Raw genomic sequence first — 21,812 nt, 5'->3', positions numbered from 1 at the left:
AATTAAACCAAGATTTAGAATAATTATCATTTTGATCCATACACTGGTAATATCTGAATGGGCCTTGTGGCTCTTTCTGTTCAACATATTGGGCCCCGAGGTCAAAAAGTTTAAGAACCCCTGCTTTACACTAACCTTTATATTTTCTATGTAAATTACATATTTGTAAAACAAAAACAGTAATGTAATAAGAAAGAGAATTTGGTGATTATTACCAAGTGCTCAGACTATGTGAACTAGAGGTAAAAAATACAAAAAAAAAAAAAAAAATTAAAACTAAAACATTGAGTACAAAAGTACATTAAATTTGAAGAGTATAAAAATGTTGCTTTAAAGAGATTGAAAAAAGAGATTTAAATAGAATGCTAACAGAAACACTTCTCACACAAGGCATCAGCCTTTGTCAGAGCTGAAAACCTGCATCAGTGGAAAGGACAGATTGACCTGGCATCAGACACACATCCTGCATGCCAAATCTAAAAGAAACATTACCAAATCACCATGATGATGTTGAATTACCTGATGAAAGCCAGGGAAATGACATAGTCAGAGTGAACTGTAATTAGCCAGTCACAGTCCTTGCTGTGCGGGTAGGGATGTGGGTAGTTGGGAGAGAGAATGAATCCAGAAGACCCGGTGACATTACCACCACATGGAGCTGTAAAGATTAGAAAAAAATGAAGAAAAAAATTAGAAAGATGCAGTGATCACAAAATGTCTTTGAGTATGCATGCCCTGATGTAAAGTCTTTAACTAAGCTCACTTCAGCTTAAAACAGGAAAGGAATGAGCACAACCAGGTCATTTAATATACAGTAAATGGCTGAAATATAAAACCTTAGCTGAAAGATTTTAGCATCATCTGTGACGTGCAAAAACAGAGAGCACTGAAGGCTAACCCACTTTACCTCAGCATCATGATAAAATCAGCCTTTAGACTCAAGGCATTCAATCTGGTTAGCAAACAAGCACACAAAATATAAACCAAAAAAATGCTAAAATATAACAATTGGAAAAACGAATTACACTTATTCACAATGACTATGATGAATGCTTTCAAGAGTTTTTATCCCTGAAACTGCAGTATTATCTATTCATCAGAACAAACCACAATACCTACTGTTTGACAATCTTCAACCAATTTTCATTGGTTCTCTAAAAACTGTTTGAACCCTTTGGGCCATATTAATGTAGCACATAATTAATTAAAACTTAAAGTAAATTGTCAGTTAATAAAAAACTCATGCTTTTATGATTGTAATTGAAGTTGATTTAGCCTAATGCTTTTGTACATGAAAACATGCTAGCCTGTGTTGTTTTGTCAATGTGCTACAAAACTTGCAAATGCAAAAGTCATTCTGAGGCAGAATAAAATATTCTTAGACAAGTCAACAGTAACTAAAGACTTCCTAAAAACAACTTAGTGCGATCATTTCTAATTGCACTGTTAAGTAATTAGCTGCTAAGCTCTAATAAGACGACTTAATAAAGACTGTAGGCCTGAGTGTCTAACCAGCAACAGATTTCTCCACATACAAGTTAGCAACAGCTCAAGCAACTCTGGAGTCCCACATATCTGCTGCAGCCTGTAAGAAAACATACTTTGTCCCTCTGCCTCTCACCATATCTCTTTTTTTTCCCTTACTTCTGATCCCTTACATCCCCTTCACTCTCGCCTTCAATCCACCTGGCCTTCTCTATCACCTCCACATATCCGTCCTCCTCTCTCCAGGTCAGTTTATCTCCCTCTTCCTCACCGATGCAGCTTGGAGGGCTGGGTTGCCAGTAGTATCTGTTTTCCACTTGGATGCAGGTGATTTTGCTCTCTCCCTGCAACTCGTAACCCGGATCGCAGGAGAAGGTCACAGAGTCGCCGGGCTCCCGCCCCTCTCCGTTGCGGCTGCCGTTCATGGGGACACCAGGATCTCTGCAGGCTGTTGCAAGTGAACCTGAAGGGCAAACAAACATTCGCATGACTTGCAGAGAGCAGCAGATGTGCATGTGGATCCTCTGGCAGGACATCAGTGAAACCAAGGGAGAACACATGCACACAGTGTTACATCTCATGGCAGACAGCTGTTAAGTTGAAAATGTAACTAACGCTGAGCAAATGACTGACTGATTTCAGCCAAAGCGCAGCTGTGCTGCAGCTTGGGGCTTTGAGAGCGATCTGCTAAGAACCTAATGGCTCCTTTAAATATCGCACCATTATCCCACACTCTGCTTTGACCCAATAAGTTTTAATGTTTCATTTTTGTTTTAAAAATGCTAATGTTTTTCTTCATTACTTAAAAAAAAACATAAACGTGCAATTAAATGGTAAAGGTTATCAAATTGCATTTGACTTCCTAGATCAGACTGTTCTGGGCTTGTGTGCAGTGGAGAATACCAATGCAAACAAATGAAAGTTAAAGTGGGCCTATTATGCAAAACTCTTTTTTTTTCATGTTTTTTAAACTTAATTCTGGGTCCCTACTGCTTAGAGAAGCAGTCCAAACACCAAAAAATGCACCCAGCCGTTTTTTTAGCTGTAATTACATGTATCTTTAGGTACATGGAAACATGGTATTTCTCAAAGCACGCTATTCTGACGTCACAATAATAGTCACTTAGCAACCTAAACCAGAGTCCTGCTCCTCACAACCAGAGGTGAAGCTCCGCCCACTTCCTCAAAAGACGATAGTTCTGTTTTTACAGCAGCCATGGAGAACAGAGATGCCTGGATTAATTTTATTTTTATCTTTGATGACAATGTTCTAACAATATTGCCAAAGAAAGCTGTAGTTTGTGAAAATAATTTCACTTTGGAAACTTCTACCATGTCGGGGGGCAGAGCTAAAGTAAACAAACGGATAGGGGGGGATAGGGGAGGGGGGTTTCCATAGCAACTTCTGCATACAGTACGTTCTGGAGAGCGCTGAAGAACAGGAAGAACTGAAAAGATGAAATTTCATTATTTGAGATCCTTTTTGCGAATTAAATCAAATGAACATGTTTCGTATGGCCCACAGATGGATCCTAACTTGTGCTAAGACCCTCATAATAGGCCCACTTCAAAACAAAACCAGGAGCCCTGTGAAGCAAGGTATCTGTGAACGAACCGCATGGCAGAAAAACTAAGGACAAATCTTAACCTAAAGGAGCACACAGAGCATCTAATACAAGCAGAGACAAAATCCTGAGAAGGAGGAACTGAAAACCATGAACTATATAAGCAAGGGTCGTGCATTTCAGGCCTGTGGTCAATATGATACACTGTTAACGATCTCATATCAAAATACATGTTCCAGTGTGTTTATTTATCTAGTACATCTGAAAATAAATGATTCTGCTCTGCACTGGTACAGAGACCATACAGTGACACTGAATAAAAAGGAATAAAATAAAAATGCGTGGCCACAAAATCATTCTGAGCTGTCGCTTTGTGAGAGATACAGACATTGTTGGAGTCAGACTATGAATGAATATGCATTTCTTTTTAACTGTTCGAAGGTACCCCACACTTATTCCAAAGAAAATATTGTACCTCCATGATTCAATTTAATGGTTGTTTTTTTTTTTCACAATAGTTTACTATTTCAGAGGTGACATTGAATTTGAATGAGGTAAATGTCTGGAAACAGATTTTTTTACTGCATTCTTGAATGTGACATTACTCTGACTCCTTCGGCAGCAAAGCTACAGTGTGAGAGAAAAGTCTACTTCAAAAATATATAACTTTTTGGAGAACTACGGTTGACAGCCACGTCTCATCGCTGGAACAAATAATGCTTTGAATTACTTCATGCCTGACGTAAGGGACTGAAGTGTGTCACTCATTTATATAATAAAATGGGAAAAAAATCAAACTTGTACATCTAAAACAGCCTCTGCCACTCAAAAAATACAACATTTGCATTGGATTTATTTAAATAAATTATGTCAACAGGTTCTTCACAATTGAATTGAGTAAATCTAACACAATTACTTCACATTCACTTATAAAGTAAATGAAAAAAAATGTTTTAGATTTACTCAATTCAGCTGAGTAGAACCTGTTGACATAATTTATTTAAATAAATCCAATGCAAATGTTGTATTTTTTGAGTGGAGATCAATAATTATCTTGTGACCATGTGTTATCTTGTGGCCATGTGTACATTTTTTTCAATCCAAAGTCACTCCATACAAAACAAAAATAAAACAATGAATAAAAATGATTGTCATTTAATAAGCTATGTACTGCCAAATTAAATGAGTGCACAAACAGCTTTATTTTAAGATTCATCTTAAATATAAAAAAAAAGATGTTCAGAGTGAAAAAAACACTGTGGTTTAACTAAGTCACTAAACATTTGTTGAACAGTGTTTCTTCCTGTTTTACTAGGCATCATTTTTACTCCTAACAGTCAGTGTTGCTACTGAAATTTTTTTTTTAACGAAATACAGCTACGCAGCAGGAATGGCACCATAAGAGGTGTCCACCAGAAAAATGTATGAACTGGTAAAAATCTTTTTTTTTTTAAATTTAGAAAATAAAAAATAATAAAATAACAAAGAACAAAAAATGCAATAAAAAAAAACAATTTAATATTCACATTCCTGATAATTACTAAGTCAGTAAGACCAAAACAAAGCAGATGTGGTAATTAGCCAAGAAGGACTAAGTGAGAGGAGAGCAAAACCAACAAAAACAGACCAGAAGGGCATAACTGTGAGTTCAACACAGCTGCGACTCTGTTGTATAAACTGGATCAAGAAAACATCTGCAGGAAGGTTTTTTTTTTTTGCATGAAAAGTTTCACAACATGCCTACAACGACCAAATAAAATACACAATCTGATACACAAACACAAAATAATGTTTTCTAATACTTGTGAAATCCCAAAAAAGGTAACTTGTTCCACAACTGTTTTTTTCTCACTGTGGTCCAACAGCAAAGCATCGTGGGTGGCAGAGAATATGCACCCATCCAACCTACAAGTTTTTTAGTATATTCAAATATCTTGCAGTGAAGTATTTTTTTCTTTTGTGCTTACAGTTGTTGGAGTTCAATTTCATTACGTAAGTAATCTGTGCAAAGACTGGACAAGATTTTATCTATCCATCTTAAATACCCACCCATCTATGTACCCATCTATCTACCTACCCACCAATTAGGGTGAAACAATACAAGCAGCTGTATTAAATTGTTCAATGTAGTGCTCTAGGTTCAATATGCACTGTTTCAAACAGTACAGATTTTTATTTTATTTTATGAACTTTTCTTCTGAAGATGCACTGTGTTAAAAGCTCAGTGAATCTGCGTTCGACTACTCCACCTAGGCTGCATTATCGAACGCAGATCCACTAAGAAACTTGCTGTTTTGGCAACATTTAATTTAAAAACTGCAGTTTTGAGTTTTTAACAAATGTTCATAATTCATTTCAATAAATTACAAGTTAAGATGGGCAATGGCATTTCTTTTTTGCATTGAAAAAATATCAAATTGTGACACTAAATTTCCGCACCGAATCATTAATTTTCTGTCAACCTATCCATCCATCCATCCATCCATCCATCCATCCATCCATCCATCCATCCATCCATCCATCCATCCATCCATCCATCCATCCATCCATTGANACCTATCCATCCATCCATCCATCCATCCATCCATCCATCCATCCATCCATCCATCCATCCATCCATCCATCCATCCATCCATCCATCCATTGATGAAATGTTCAGAAAGTAATAACTTGTGCATATACAACTATTTTTGCAGTCAAGATAGCTGCTTCAGCTAAGCAACTTCATAAAACACAAAATACATCTATGATTTAGTGAAAATTACAAATATTGAACTAATGTGGTAGCTAAAATTCATCTTTTTTTTCTTTTTTATTGATGCTAAAATTCATCTTCAACACATACTGAGCCTCGATGTATGTAGAAATATTTAACATTATCACATGGGCTCATGCCTTATAACATCCAGCATAAATTAAAATGGCTATAACTCAACACAAGATGATCTATTTAAAAAAAAATCCTCAACAAAAAGGCAGCAGGCAAAATGCATTACTTGCAGGAATTCTAGGCCTTTAATATTAAGTCTATTTTTTATCTGGAACATCATCAGTAAATGATCTAATTTTAAAAAGGAAGTAATTTGAAACTGGACTAAAACTGCTTTTGCAGATGATGAGTTCAGTGGATGTTACCATGGTGAGTCAGTGTTAGACTGAGCTACCTTTGTGACACAGAACTGCAGTATGCCATTAAACTTAAATCACACATCCATCAGCAAACAAATAATGACGCTCCGACTAAAACACAGCACAAAACCTTAAACAGACACAAACAAGATGAGCTGAATACAAACAAGCATTAAACACACATTCAGAACCAGAAAAGAACACGTTGTTACAAACATCAAAACACCACAACACCCCAAGGCCAACCCCAGACGATTCTAGAGCAAATATTTTGATTGTTATTTCAAAATGCATGGATGATATTTAACATCCGTGAAACGAGAGATAATGACGAAAATAAACGTTGTCTTAAAGATCCCATTTGAATCAGAAATAGAAAATGAGTCAGTGGAAAGAGAATGCATGTTCTGCAGAAAGCGGAATTACAATCAAGCCTCTTCCTCATCTTGCATTTTCACTGACATATTAAGTCTAAACTACCACATAAAAATATTTTTACTGTAGTGTTTTCTCAATGGAAACATTTACTTTCTGCACAAGTCCTCTTTTAGTTTTGAAAAACCAGTAGCCTTAGGCAAACTGGAGAGAGGATCTGTAAACTCAATCTATTTGGAAGCACCCAATTCCACAGAATTGATCTTGACGTTAGGCATCTACACCAGCATGCTAAAAAAATTATTACACCTTTTACATGGCATACATGGTGTTTCTTTTTCCACTCGACATTTAAATAGAGTAGTAAAAATTATTTTTAATCTTAATCAAACTGGGGGCAGATAGCAGAGTGTGTGTGCGGGGGGATTGATCTTTATTGGTTAAATTGTGATTTAAAATATTATGGTTCATCTAATTGTGACATATTAATGCTGTTGATCTGTGTTTATCTACTATAACTGAACTCATGACTTGTGAATGGAAATGTTGTGTGTAAAAGACAGATGTAAATGCTGTTCTTTGTAACTTGTTTATTTAGCTTGTAGAACATAATTAGGTTTACGACCCCCTTTTAGGCAGGTGGGCCAAATAGATGAACTGTTTGGGTAATGCCTGGGGAGAACAGGAGATTGTGGGTCCGTATAGCAGGACACTCAACCCACTTTGAAGGGGACCCTTTAAAAACCTGACTGTTGTACAGAAATTCAGTTCATGCTACTGAAAGAGAGCTGCTAGTCGTTCATCATTCCTTGTGTCTTGATAATTAATTTATCCAACAATCTTTTTTGCTCAGAATTTATGAAAATATAATTTGTTTGTCAGACAGATTAAAACTATAACTCAGTTTTTATTGTTTTTATTCCTTTTTGCAAATAAAAGTTGTAGCTATTTACTTTATTATTTTGTTAAAGATAAAACAGGCCTTTAGGAGAGGTGAGGAGTAGTGAGTGACTGAGGTGCTCAGCTTGGCTCAGAAGTAAGAAAAGGTGGCTTTGAGGACAATAGGTTGGGAATCAGTGTTTTAGAGATGGAGCAGATTTTAGAAATAAACACTTACTCGAGAAGTCGATGGCAAAACCAGACTTGGTGATGTAAAAGTCCGTCTCAAACTGAATGGTGACCACGTTGAGAGTGGAGTGGATCCCCTCAGGCAGCAGCGAGCCACTGACCTCCTTTAGAGACATCTCGTTCTCAGGAGGTCCGTCCCACACCTTCAAAATGTCATGAGACGCCTCGGTGTCAAAGGCAAGAAACTGGAGACTGAAAAAGGTAAATAAGAAACTTTTAGCCAAAAGCATTTGCCTTCTCTGAATTTAAAATGGATAAATAATCTTGTGTACAAAAACCTGAATCAGCTCAATTGTGGTATTACAGTTTATTTAATTATATTATGTTAAATTACTGTCTGCCTTCCCTTAAGCAATTTTGTTGTCAAAACACAGCCAGAAATAAATGTTCATATGAGAGCTGATATGGAAGAAAAACAAGATCAACGCAAAAAAAAATACCATAAATCACTGTCTCTATGCTTTTAAGTAATTCAGCTAAGTTTTTGCTCATAAATTTAATCCAAATTGAAGAAAATAAAGCACAAGACCACAGTATTCTCTGCAGTCGCATCAAAAGATGGCCTGAAGCAGCTCTTCTGACCAAAAGTGTCAGTGAGGGTGACTGTTTACGTCGACCTTTACGCCAAAAAGAGTTCTGTTTCGCAGTAATATGTGGAGCTTGCAACAAAAAGGAAAAAAAAAAAAGAAAAAAGGCCTTTCATGTCTCAGGAACATTCCCCTGGGGGCTGTCAAAGTCCCTCTACCATTCATCGGTAATGGAGCTGCTGCTGGCCATTTTCCCTTGATGACATGGTATATTAAGCCCAGTCTTTAGTTACTTAACATACCGCAAAAACACTTTAGGATGTTTTTATCCCTTGAGGTGTGAACATGTTAATCGATCTTTGAGTTTATAAGAAGCCTTTACATCTCATTCTACTTTATAAACTTAAACTTATTTTAGTTTTATCAAAAGATTGTCACTGAATGTCTTGCTTCCCCTTTTTGATTGTATGTACTGACAGATGTACAGATGTAAAGCTGGATTTACCTGACGATGTTGCCAGTGTTGACCTCAATTGTCCAGGTACACCTCAGATTATTATCGTAGGGGAAGGGATACCCTGGAGACAGGATCCGGCCTGTAGACTGACCCTTAAAACTGCCACCACATTCCGCTGTTCGCACAGACAAAAACAAACACGAGACACATAAGCATCTTACAACTGCACAGAGAAGGTGTCATGTTGGGTGAGTGTTTATTTTATTTTATTTTATTTTTTGAATTTGGGACCCAGAGTGCAGACAAAGGCAAAGATTTTCTAAAAAAAAGTTTTATAGCAATCTACAAACCAAACAGAAAACTAACTAGGTTAATTCCAGGTTAATTCCCAACTAACCAGGACAAACCAAACCAGAGGACACAAAAGAGTCAGAGCTCATCAACCAAAAGAAAACCATCTGCACACAGAGGCCGAGCAGGAGCAGGTGCGGGTGGCAGAAGCAAAACCAAGCAGGGGACAGAAACTGAACTGACTAATTAGAAAAACATGAAACAGAACCAACGACAGAATAAATACTTAACAAAGAGAACAGATCTTAACAGAAAGGGGTATCTCATTAGGTTGAGACAGTTGAAAACTAAAAATGTCAACGAAATAGGCAAAATATAGATTGCAGTTTTATTGAATTCTTAGTGTTAGTGACCAATTGACCAACAATCCATGCAACTTTGTTCTGAGCAGCCAATTTTTGAAAACCATGGCCTATTTTCATAACCATGGATTGGAAATGTGCATTCTTGGTTGCGGTCATTATTTGGTTGTCCACCTCTGCCCATATTGTAGTTTTCTTGGCCTGCTTTATACACACCATGGTAGCCACCCCTACATTTATGACTCGATTTACTAGAGAACAATTTTAAAATTAAGGTTTTGACCAGTTTTTTTTTCAGACCTGGACATAAAGGAATGTAGCCTCAGATATTTCCTGACATTGTTGAGTTCCCATGCGCCTGTCAGACTACAACACTCTAGAATTTAAATGGAAACTAAATTGAGTAGGTCTGAAACAAGAAGCCTTTGTGACTCAGTTGAGAAAATTGAGAACTGTTGTGAATGTTTCGAGACATTTTTGAGACTCCCTAGAAAACGCTGTTCAACAACTAGGTGCCAAAAGTCACAGCCCAGTGAGATGCTCCCTTACATGTTCTAGAGACGTGTTCAAGCGAGCCAGCTTATGTCTCACTGCAGCTCAATGAAATAAATGAGACACATTTTGGATCAAAATGAACCAAAGGATACCGTAGTTGCAAAGACTTACTCCTGTGTTTTGTCTCTAATTCAGCCCTCTAATGATTTCACACATTATCTGTAAAAAGACTTCCATCTCATCAAGACGATGAGAGATGAAGATAAACACTAGATAAACACTGTTAAAAAAGGGAAAGAAAAGAAAAAAAGACAGAAAATGCCAATGAATTGAGAAATATCTCATCATCAAGCCTACAGTATGTTATCCCTTTCCTGGTTATCGTCTTGCTTTCTAAATTACAGACTAGAGGACACTTAATTAATGAGAAAATTGCACTAGATTGCTACAATTGTGAGCTATAATCAGTATCATAACAGAGGGCAGTTGCGAAAGTACTTGAGGGAAGCAAGGCTGTGACCTTCAAGAAATGGCAGGAATTTTCTTTTCACATTCAACACAGACAAAAGGGACAAAAATGTTGACCATTTAGAAATCCAGTGCTTTTCAAAAAGGCAGTTAATGGGCTAATTTAGGTCTTTTGTCCTTTATTGGTCATTGCTAGACACTATGCCAAACCAAAGGCATGCTTCACTGAAAACAGGCAATTAAAAAACTAAACAAAACAAAAAAAAACCTGATGGCATTTAAAGTGTAATTTCACTCATGTTTGAAATTTGTAAATCATTTGTACTCTAATCCATCACTGGCAGACACCCAGCAGCATATTCTGCTCCTCAACACCTTTTAGGCTCACGCTGTGTGCAGGTAATAGCTTTAACATTTCAGGCTCTTTGTCTCAGCGTGGCTGCGTTTCATGTACATGCATCCATAGGATATGAATACTCAAATAATTAGGCCTCTACTTCTAGAAAGATGCTGATTGATCAAATGTGTGGCCTATGAACGAAGCAGAGTCAAAGCAGTGCATTGGAAGCTCGATAGCAATTGAGAGTTCTTCACTCTGGGGGTCTTAATGATTCTGCACAGTCAGTTCTGCATCAGCAACACAAAGAAAGATCAATGATTAGCAATAAAGCATCACTGTTGTTTATATTCTCTTTCAAAATGACAAGCAGTGTGTGTTCTTTCAACACCCAGCAATTAAGTGGAAATCATGTTGGGATAAATCCTTTGGATTAACACCTAGCTGAGCACTGTTGACAGCACGCCTGTTCTGAATAACAAAATAAGACACAAACAGTGGCAGAGTAGTGGACCATAAGACACAATGACATGGAGATTTTGGTCTGATATTTTTGAGAAATGGGAAAAGGATGAAGACAGGAGGGAGAGAGAAACAGAAAGGATTACCAATACACGACGGGAGGTTGTTGTCCCACGCTCTCCTTTCCCCAGTCATGCATTTGAGTGCACCACTCCCGTGCAGAGTGTAACCTTGTTCGCAGCCGAACGTGATGGAACTTCCAGCAAAGTGACCCTGATCGCTGATTTTGAAACCAAACTGCGGCACCCCTGGATCATCACAGTGAGACAGCTCAAAACCTGAATAGATAAAATGAAGTGAAAAAATAAAAACAAGAAATGAGTGTAGGCTTCTATGAACAAAGAACTGTGAGTCAGCAGTTAGTGAAGTCCATTGAAAAGCAGTTATTTTGTTTGCCAGAGCCACATTTCCATCCATTTGTATTGCAAAGAGGTATTGATTGAGCTTTGAGAATTAATTTCCGGCTGAGCACAGATGAAGGCTTACAGTCCTTTTATGTGACTTGGCAGTAAATGATTCCTTTTGGACAGAGAGCACAATTAGACATTCACAATTAAATGTTCAATTGAGTGTGGACATTTACTACGATTGAGAAACAGCCCAACCAATTGGATCACTTTGGGATTACAGAAGCCATTAAATAACAACCACAAACAAGAGAACGATGCAATAACTCTTTTGTCTGAACACGACCATGGCCTTTATATGGGCTCCTCTCTTCCAGGTACAAAACACAAGTGTTCTGCTATGCAGCAACAGTGACTGCACATAAACCCAGCGGCGCTGATTTATGGGCTCTTCTCGCAGCGAGGTCTGTGTCGGTGCTAGGTGTTATAGCACTGTAGTATTACAAGTGTCATGGCCAATATAAATCCCCAGCAGTTAATGCTCACATTTAGAAAATTACCTCAGGCCTTTGGGTAAAAAAAAGTCATGAAAACATGATCAGATTTCATGTTCAGACAAGATTTAGGCGGGCCATAGCCCACCTTCTCGTTGCCCTCTTTGATTCATACATCAGTCAATCCTCTCCAAGTTTAAAAGAGCCATTCAATCTAAGTGAAAAGACCAAATGAAGACTGCACTTTCAAATAGATAAAAGGTGCTAGGCCTACATAATGCTTTTTACCTTGAGCACATCTCTGGAAAAAAAAAGAAGAAAAAATCACAAAAGAAACCAATTACTGTCTGTGATTCCTAATAATAATTTGCTCCGTAACTCAACAGGGCAGTTTGTAATTAAGGCATTTCGACTCGACTAATTGCGGTTGTGTTTAGAAACAGATGGTAATTAGGTATTGTGCTGTGATGAGCTTATAGTACTGATAAATGTAAATTTTCTTAGTTTACTCAGATCTGTCAGGATGACAACTGATAGTTTAGCATCTGTACCTGGCACATTCGATGCAATGTTCACAAACTGTGAGCATACTAAGTGTAAAGTACCAAGAAGATGCTTTTAAATTATTCAAAAATGATAGAACTTTAACACAACCTGTTTTTAAGACTAGTTGTTGATTTTCAACTAAGTAAACCCTTACAAAAATAATAATAATGCTTGGAATATTCAGTTGCAGGTGAGAAACAAAAACACTTTAAATTGGACAGTAAAATGCAGTCTCACCACAGCATCTTCTTGTCAGAGTAATAAATTAGCAACGGTTAGCAACAACACACAGTCAGCAAGCCCGTTAGAGGGGAAACTTAACTCTATCCATTCATTACTGGCCTACTTAGAGCGATGGCCAAAACTTTCAATGCACACATTCACTCATGCATGTGGGAAAGAGCACACACTGTAAACAGTGTATCCAAAAAAATAAAAATAAAAAAACCCACACATTTACCCCACCTTCTCAAACAATCTACACAGGGATTTCAAACAGTTCCAACAATAATTCAATTGTTTTAACAAGGTGCAGTTAGGCAGCATTGGACGCTAATTGCTGGAGTAGAGTGCAAAAGATAAAGAAGGGACGGATTTCACACAGAGAGACAGAAGGACAGGAAAGACGAAAAGAAAATTGCTCATTTTCCTGCTGGAGAGGGGCAGAAACATCACGCTGTGCCTAATGGATTCCCTGACAGTGAGAGACACGAAGAGGCAGGGTGAGGGTCAATTAAAACCTTCTTTTAAACTCAGCTACTTGAATTGCCAGGCTCTTAAAATGAGGCTAAATTCACATTTGGATAAGGTTTAGGAGCCCAATTCCCGAGGGAAATAAAATGCAACTTACTGTGGTATATGAGGCGGAACCCCACTGCTGTCGACTCGTGGTCCGAGTAGAATTCAAGCCACAAATAGTTGGAAGTGCTGGTAAGGGACAGGCCCTGCATCACCGTGCCTGTGTAAGTGCCAAGGAGTGGAGCTGTTCCATCCTTACCATCATAAAGCTAAACAAAGACAAAAAGAGTTTGTGAGTTTTTCCATTTATATTAGAAAAAAAATAATTAAAGAAAAACTGTCTGATTGTTAATGTCTTTTTGTTTCATATTATTGGTTTATGTTTGACTTTCTTTAAACAAATTATTAGAAAGGGATGCTTTAAGAGTGCTGCCGCAGACAATCAGGAAAAAAAATAGTACGATTGGGTCAAGCTATCAGCTCACTAAAACAATTTAAAGGTATGCAAGTTCATAGAGTCTTAAAATGACAGATGGTAGTTGAAGGGAAAACACAAATGTAGGACACAAAGGAGGCAAAAGGATTATCAAAGCCAATTTTAATGACTAAACTGAAAATGTACAGAGCATCCAAAGGCAAACCAAATCATTACAAGAGATGACGATGTCAGCAAAGAATCTGAGAACTTCTGATGAAAACCCATCAGAAATGAGAAAACTTAAGAAACTGAGAACATCTAGAGACAGTGACAGGAAGGGTCAGACATCAAACTCATAATCAGCATAAAGAGAAATGCATTAAAATCCAAACAAAACCCAAAAACTCAAACCATGACACAGCAGTTGCAGCTCACTCAAATCACGATGAAATGCTTCAGTTAATTTTAGGTGACAGTATTATTGTTATCCCTTTTTCTTTGGCTTTCTGATTAGAATTCATTACAGGCGAGGTTTGCAGTAATTGTTGTTTAATGTAGATAAGATACTGAAAAAGAAAAAAAGGGCAACTGGTTTGTGTTTGTTGTGTATGTGGAGTGTGATTGCTGGTTAAGGTCAGTCACAGCTCTACTGTCTGTGCTGCATGGGTTGAGATGGACGTGTATGGACATTAAAACTTTTGAGACTGATAGTACTTAGTTATTAGTTCTTGCTTCAGCTTGTGCTCAGTAATTAATAAATAGCATTAATAATAAATTAAAGTTGTCCTTGAAAACATGTTAGCTCTTATGTACTAAAAACTCGCAAAAACTGCATAACTTAAAAAAACACATTACAATAATTACTTTTAACTCAGTGCTATAATCCAAAAACTATATTAAAACTTTTAAAGTGCACAACCTTAAGAGCGTAATACTCATGAGTAGAGTAGAGTAAAGTGCTGTGGCTGGGTAAATGAGAGCACAGATTGTTTTATAAAGGACTTGGAGTAGTCTGGTTGGCTAGAAAGGAGCTACATAAGTACAGTCCATTACCCATTAACTTTTTGCCTTTTTATCAATAAATATTGATTTTTTTGTATATATTTTAACAGTTTTTACTGACAACAACTTATAGAAGTTATGTGCAAAACAACAGTTATGTTGTTCCAGCAATATACTGTATGTAACCTTTCCTGATGGATATATAAGAAATGGCTTTAGATAAAAGACTTTTGGATGTTCTCTGAAAATCTAGAGGCAGTGTTTTATTTTCTTTCAGACCAAATCTGCATTTCTGATTTTCACAAAAAGGACTAAATATGAGGCAATATGAAAAACCTACAACAATACCTAAGTTAGTTAAAGTATGCGACAAGACATCTGCATCCCAAAAGAGTGTATTCCAGCTGTGAAGTGAGGATTGCGTAGCAATTTATGGCACATAGTTATTTACATCCCATCTGGGGATGCTTACCAAAACTGATAAAATGTCCTCAAGCAAAGAGATACATATGTTTTGCTTCTGAAAGCGATTCTGCTGCAGTTTGTTGTTTGACCTCAGATTTTTATGTCAGAACAAAAATGTGTTCTGGCTGGCACTTCTACATCAAACCCCTCCTTTAGAATCCCATTTTTGTGCAAAATAAAACCCACTAAGACCCTGTTCACATACTTAAATATGAAATTACACACATTTATTCAGCTGTGGCAGGCTCCCTGTTTGTTTGTTTGTTATCTACTTCCTGTTAGCAAAGAAAAGGAAATGGGATGATTTACCTTGAGGATGTCACCTTGCGCAAGCTGAAAGGTGCTGGCGGTGATGTTGATGCCTTTGCCTGTTTGGACCTGAATGCTGTACACACATTCGTGGCTGTTGTCATAGTTCATCGGGTAGTTTGGAGACAGAAGAACTCCCTCATTGTTGGAGACTGTCGATCCGCACTCCGCTGCAGGAAAACGAACAAGCACAAAATCAGTCGGACAAAATCACTTCTACAACAATTTGCTCTGCAAATGGGATCAAATAAACATAGCTTAACTAGATCATTACCTAAAGAGATAAAGGTACAATTTAACTGCTTTCTTTGGATGAACAATTATTACTTTCCTGTCGTAGAAATCATTATCAACTGGCAGTGACGCATTATGAGACGCTGAGTAGACTATTAAATGATCATTGTAAAAGCATTCACCGGCTCTTATGCAACACAAACACAGAAGATTAGAGAATGAACTGTTCTTAGTGGACATTTTCGATTACTCATTAAGTGTCTCATAAAAGTTCATATCTGTTCCGAACGCTACTGTATGTCAACACTGACTAATGTCTAAGTAATACAGAAACAAGAAAAGAAAAGCAGCTGACCACGTACCCACACACCTTGGCAGAGGGGCGCTCCACATGCGGCGGCCGCCCCCCAAGCACACGATCTCCCTGGCCCCCTGGAGTCGATAGCCCTTGTTGCAGTAGAACAACAGCGAGTCGCCAATGCCAAACCTGGAGCCCGTGTGCCAGCCGAACCGAGGGGTTCCGGGATCCTGACAGGGCTCCAGATTGTACTCTGCAAAGACGGCGACAAGAATTCAACACAGGAACAAATCGGCGGGGACAAATGCAAACCCCGTCTCACAAATTTAAGATAATGACACTGTTGGTTAAACCTGATCCTAAATGAACCCTGACAATCAGGGCTCGATTCATGCTACAAAGGCAACTACACATTCAAGCCACAGAAAGAAATATTGTCAGGAGGGGAGGATTAACTATCTTGCTCAAGGACACTTCATCAGGTTGGGATACGTGCCCAAAGCTTAAGATGTCTAGATGAAGGATGGGCTTGAAAAACCAGGCCACCCTCTGTGCAAATCTTTTTACACATGGATGGTGATTGGTGGCTTTAAGATTTGAGAAGACGCAACTCAGACTGGGTCTGAAGAATATCAACTTAATGCCATCAGCATTTCTCTCAAAGTCTCCCAGTATTGGCCGGTATGCAGAACTATACGGGCCTATTGATTTGGGCCCAGCGGAGCATTATAGTGGTGGTAGGATGTGGCCTGAGAGCATCGGCGGCATCTGATCAAAGGTCTTAAAAGGTCAAAAAATGAATTCTAATCAGGGAAATCTATAGTTGCTAATTATAGGAGCAAGGACAAAAACCCACACAATCAGCAACGGTTTCATAAATATTCATGGCTGCATAAATTATGCTTCACTTCAGCAAACAGCAGGCAAATATTTAGCAAGAAGGCTCATGAAACAGAGACTTCCTCTTTTTTCTTCCTGACTATGTCTCTGTAGCACGACGTTGCTCTCTTTCTGCCCTGACTCTGCTCGCTCAGCATCACCATCTGTCTCACCTCCACTCTATATCTCTCTGTAAAACATATATTTCCACTTCTCTGTAATTATCCATTCCTTGGTCTCAGTATGGAGCCCATTTTTCAGTACACTGCAGTCTCCTCAGTCCTCAGGAAACTGGCCCACATGCTTTGATGAGTATTATTATCGTGGTCAGACACCTACTACCTGTATGACCTCCCTGTGTAGTAATGATGCGCCTCGAAACAGCGAGCCCCGAGGCATGATTCAGCCCACTGACCGACAAAGGAATAAAAAAAACCCTTACATGTTACTTTATGCAAGCTTCAGACAGGTTCCGAGCTTTTGATCTCTTCACTGAAAGGAGACAGTCTCTTTCAGTTTTCTGTCTGCCTGTCACTGCCTTTCAATCTGGCATTTTACCTTTCCTCGACAACACCACCCACCACATTTTGAACCCTCCTATTCCTCCCTTTTCCACACCATTTATCTTCCATCCTTCTTTCAAACATTTCATTTCGACGCACCGACGGTATCAGTGCCTCTCTCCCACCATTCCCCCCAACAGACAGAGGCGACATATGCCTTCCTACCCGAGAAGGAGATGTTGAAACCCTGTAGAGATATGGAGAAATCAGAAATGAAGCGTAGCTGGGCCTTGAAGTTCCCATACAGGCCAGCGTTAACCGGCGCAGGCCTCTCCGAGCCAGTGAGTCGAGCCAGGGGCTGAGCGAAGCTGCCATTTTCTGTTATCAGGAGGTAGTCGTGATGATCCTCCAGGTGGAAGGAGTGAAAAGTGAACTGGACACCTTGAAGGACAAAATAATAAGAGTCCAGCATTGGATGTAGGAAAAATAGAGAAACTGTTTGCAGAGAGCCTGAGCTCTAATGTCTGTGTTCTGCAAATATTTTCCTTGTTTTGTCTACAATGTGTTACAATTCATTAATTCATCTGTGATTTCAAATGTCATCATCTTGATTAAGTCTGCATTTATCTAAATTAATTTCATTTATCCACTAATACAATTTTAATCCTTAGGGCAAGAAAAACATCCATGCTGCAGTGGCTGTATTTTTTTTTAAATATCACAGTAAAGTAACATTGATTAAATGCAGAAAAAAATAGCACGAGCCATTTACATTACATTACATTTAAATTAAAGGTTGATTGTCAAAGGTGTCTCTTGTTTTCATGAAAGTATCATTTTATAGTTCTGGAGAAAAATGTTTCGTTAAGTCTATTGTTGTGCTGTTTTTGCTTTATGCCCATGCTATATGATGATTTGCATAATTCTCAGCACAACATTTATGATAAATATACTTAGAAACAAAAATGTGCTGTTGCTGTGTGTGCTACAATAACAGAAAATAAAAATCTTGCTTGACAAAAGCATCAGAATTAGAATGTTAGTGTATGTTTTCATAGTTTTTCTGACTTTGACTAAGTCTGTTATATTGCTGATTTAATTAATTGCTTAATGTTTATTGTCCACTGTTGAAGAAGACAGTTGAATGATATCATATGTTCATTTTTATATATTCTTTAAAGCAGCAAACCATTCATGCTGGAGCTTTGGAAACTAAATTGTGAATCACTGAATGGCTTTTAATGAAACTCCTTGAAATCAACCAATGGATATCATTTGTTCCTCTACAACTTGTTAATGTCCAAAGTCAGTCCAATTCAGAATTGTCACAGTAGCCAAGCAGCATCAGTAAACACAAAAAAATATCTTTATAATCAGCCATTTTTAACAGATAAAGCTAAAATTTAGTGTGGTAGTAGCAAATACTAATCCATAACACAGTCTGAGCATCGTATGCTGTCAATTTTTATGTTTAGAGTTGTGGCATTAACTTTAAGTTTAATTTTAAGTTAACTTTTAGACTATTGTGAAGCACAAAAGTAATTTTTGCTCCACATCTACACCTGATTAACATATGAGGTCTGCCCAATTCAAGCTGGTCTCCACAGTTAATTAGCATTAGCCACACAAAAATGACCACAACTTGGTGAAAGTTAACGGCATCAAATGTAGCACAGCATGTGTCTTTTGTTGTGAATGTCTATTGAGCTTGAAAAGAACATACTGAGTTAACAAAAACAAACCATAACTTGTAATAACTGTTCTCTGAGTCAGGTTTTGTTAAGCCTGCCAACACACACACACACACACACACACACACACACACACACACACACACACACACACNCACACACACACACACACACACACACACACACACACACACACAAAGAAAAACGATCTTAGTTGAACTTTATTTGTTGCAGACGCCACTGATTTGTTTCTGTTAGTTTTGCTTTCTGCTCTCTGTTTTGGTTTTCTAAATATTAAGCACATTCTTGTGTTTGTTATTAATTACCTCCCTTTGTGTAAAGATAGTTTCCAGGTTTATCTGTTGGATCATTGTCTTTGTTGTTTCTGTTCTTGGCAAAACAGGCTTGTGATTTTTTTTGTAAAAACCCTGCTTCAGCAGTACAATAATTTTTTGTAATAAAATGTCTAATTTTTTCATCATGAACCTTCCTTCAGAGCTTTGCCAACACTGGCGACTTTTCACAAATACAAGGAAATACAGGTTCTATACCTTGTGCTCATTGGCATTATTCTTTTATATCATTTAAAAAAAAGTGAAAGTTTCAAATGATGGACAACTACTCTAATGGACCAAATCCGAATTTATACCCAGTCTCACCAAGAAAAATATGTAATCCTAAAATATGGTTTTGATTCTTGACTCTGACATTAACCAACAATCTTCTAAACCTCTGCTGAGTTCTACATTCTTCCACCCCTCCCTTGACAGTGGAGCGCATCAAACATTTACAACGTGTCAAAGTCAGCATCAAAGTCATCACAGAAAAGGGAAATGAGTGTGAAAATCAGACAATGTGCAGTTTTGACCCTTTGTTTTAAACGGTGGTCCAACATCTCTGAAAACTGCTGAAAGATTAAGGTTGTTTTATGAAACAAGATGAAAATACCAAAAGGTTTGATTGCACAGAAAAGGGAAAAGAAGTACAAAGCTGTAAAACGACTTTTTACATTTTGTAGCAACAAATAATGATATTTTTTTATCACAGCAACAGGAGATCAGTGTGCATGTACATGTAGAGTGATGTACATTGATGAACAATGTGTGTTTGAGTTCTGACTCAATAACAACATCCTGTTTCCCTCCATGATGGCCAACTGGCTGCTTTTCAGCACAATCAGTGCTGCCATGTCTACACCATCTGTTGTATCTGTTCCAATAAGACTGTAATGTTCTCCACAATGTTCAGCTCACTTGATAAAGAATGTCCCAAATGACCCTAAAATTAATAACAAAATCAAATGATTGATAATTTCTTTGGAGAGAATAAAGCTGATCAATTTAATCAGGAGTCACCTCTGTGAGGTCCATCTTCATTCTTAAAACACAGCAAACGTACAAGGTGCAGTTCATCAAGCTGATTTTGTTTCCCCCGACAAGCCAAATGTGTTCATAAAACATGAAAATTAAAGTTTTGTGAACAGATTTAATAGCTGTGCTTACATGTCAAGTAAAAGTTTTACAAACTCCTTTAGGTAAAGGATAAATAAGGCCACTAAGAACATGTGAACATGTTGACAGCCACAGATTAAAATCAGTGTTCATTTTTTTCCTGCACAATATGTACAGTTACAATGATCCTTAAGATCAAGGCTTTTTTTAAGTAAGAGGATTTTTAACTTAAAGGAGAGATATTCAAAATCCACATTTTTGGTTACCTTTTAAATAAATGTTCTTGTGTACTCGGAATCTCTAGGAGTGCGGAAAAGTTGAGTTTAGTCTCTCCTGGTGCTGCGTGGATGTCTTTATATACCTTTTGGGTCGTATTTTATAACCCATTCAGCTTTCTCTGTTTTCTAAACTATTATGTCAAACTGTTTGCGACAACACTTCTTAATAAGTTCTGGACTTACTACAATTTAGTCATCTTCATTCTCCTCTGGGTCAGAATTTGGCTCCAACATAAGGCTGGATGGACAAGTCTTCCCTTGTTGACACATGTGAAATAATTTGTAAATAAAATGCTTCTGCACCACAAGGTCAATGTAAAGCCTACTACTAAATGTAAAGCCTTCTACTAAACTAGACTGGACTGGTCTGAAAGCTGGAGGTGGGCGGGGCGTGAAGCATCTCGTTTAGATTTAAAGGAACTCTAAAAACAAAACAGCTGCTTTGAAACACACATCAGAAAAGGGGCAAAAGAGAGGATGGTAAAATTAGAATAAGGAAAATTTCAAACCAAAGCATTGCAGTTCCAATTTATATAAAACCCAACTGAATCATTTAAATACTAAAAAGAAGGATTTAAATCAGCCACCACAGTACATCCGCAGGTAGTTTTTTAATGGAGAGTTTTGTTTGTTTTTTTAACTGCACAGGACATCATTAACATAATTCACCATGAGAAGCTTATTTAATGACACTGTAGGCAGTTCTTCACAGAAGTACGAGCTGTTTGTCTCTGTGTCCCTGTGATGAATTTGCAACCTGTCCAAGGGTGTACCCCGCCTCTCGCATGGTGACTGCTGGATATGGGCACCAGCAAACATGACGCCAGTTATTATTGAACATCAAAGGAGCAAAGCAACACTTACAAAGGTAAATATGACATGAAATGTTATTGTTTACCATGAAAAGTGTGAACAGTTTGGTGAAGTAATTACATAGCACTCAGTAAGCATGTGTGTGTGTGTGTGTGTGTGTGTGTGTGTGTGTGTGTGTGTGTGTGTGTGTGTGTGTGTGTGTGTG

General features: G+C 37.8%; 1 protein-coding gene across 1 annotated transcript in view; it reads right to left on the bottom strand.

The window, feature by feature from the left end:
* LOC106514228 (CUB and sushi domain-containing protein 3) overlaps positions 1 to 21,812 on the bottom strand; it is a gene marked incomplete in the record, with an annotated part of 356,940 nt that overhangs the window by 166,930 nt on the left and 168,198 nt on the right. The window contains 9 exon segments of the mRNA XM_014003387.1: positions 520 to 658; positions 1,757 to 1,948; positions 7,672 to 7,874; positions 8,715 to 8,841; positions 11,228 to 11,419; positions 13,379 to 13,535; positions 15,461 to 15,630; positions 16,057 to 16,245; positions 17,600 to 17,815. Of these exon segments, the coding sequence (XP_013858841.1) occupies positions 520 to 658; positions 1,757 to 1,948; positions 7,672 to 7,874; positions 8,715 to 8,841; positions 11,228 to 11,419; positions 13,379 to 13,535; positions 15,461 to 15,630; positions 16,057 to 16,245; positions 17,600 to 17,815 (1,585 nt within the window).

The sequence above is a fragment of the Austrofundulus limnaeus genome, unplaced genomic scaffold, assembly GCF_001266775.1.
Source record: "Austrofundulus limnaeus strain Quisiro unplaced genomic scaffold, Austrofundulus_limnaeus-1.0 Scaffold18, whole genome shotgun sequence".
Classification (NCBI taxonomy): Eukaryota; Metazoa; Chordata; class Actinopteri; order Cyprinodontiformes; family Rivulidae; genus Austrofundulus; species Austrofundulus limnaeus.
This window is presented reverse-complemented; position numbering and strand designations above follow the sequence as displayed.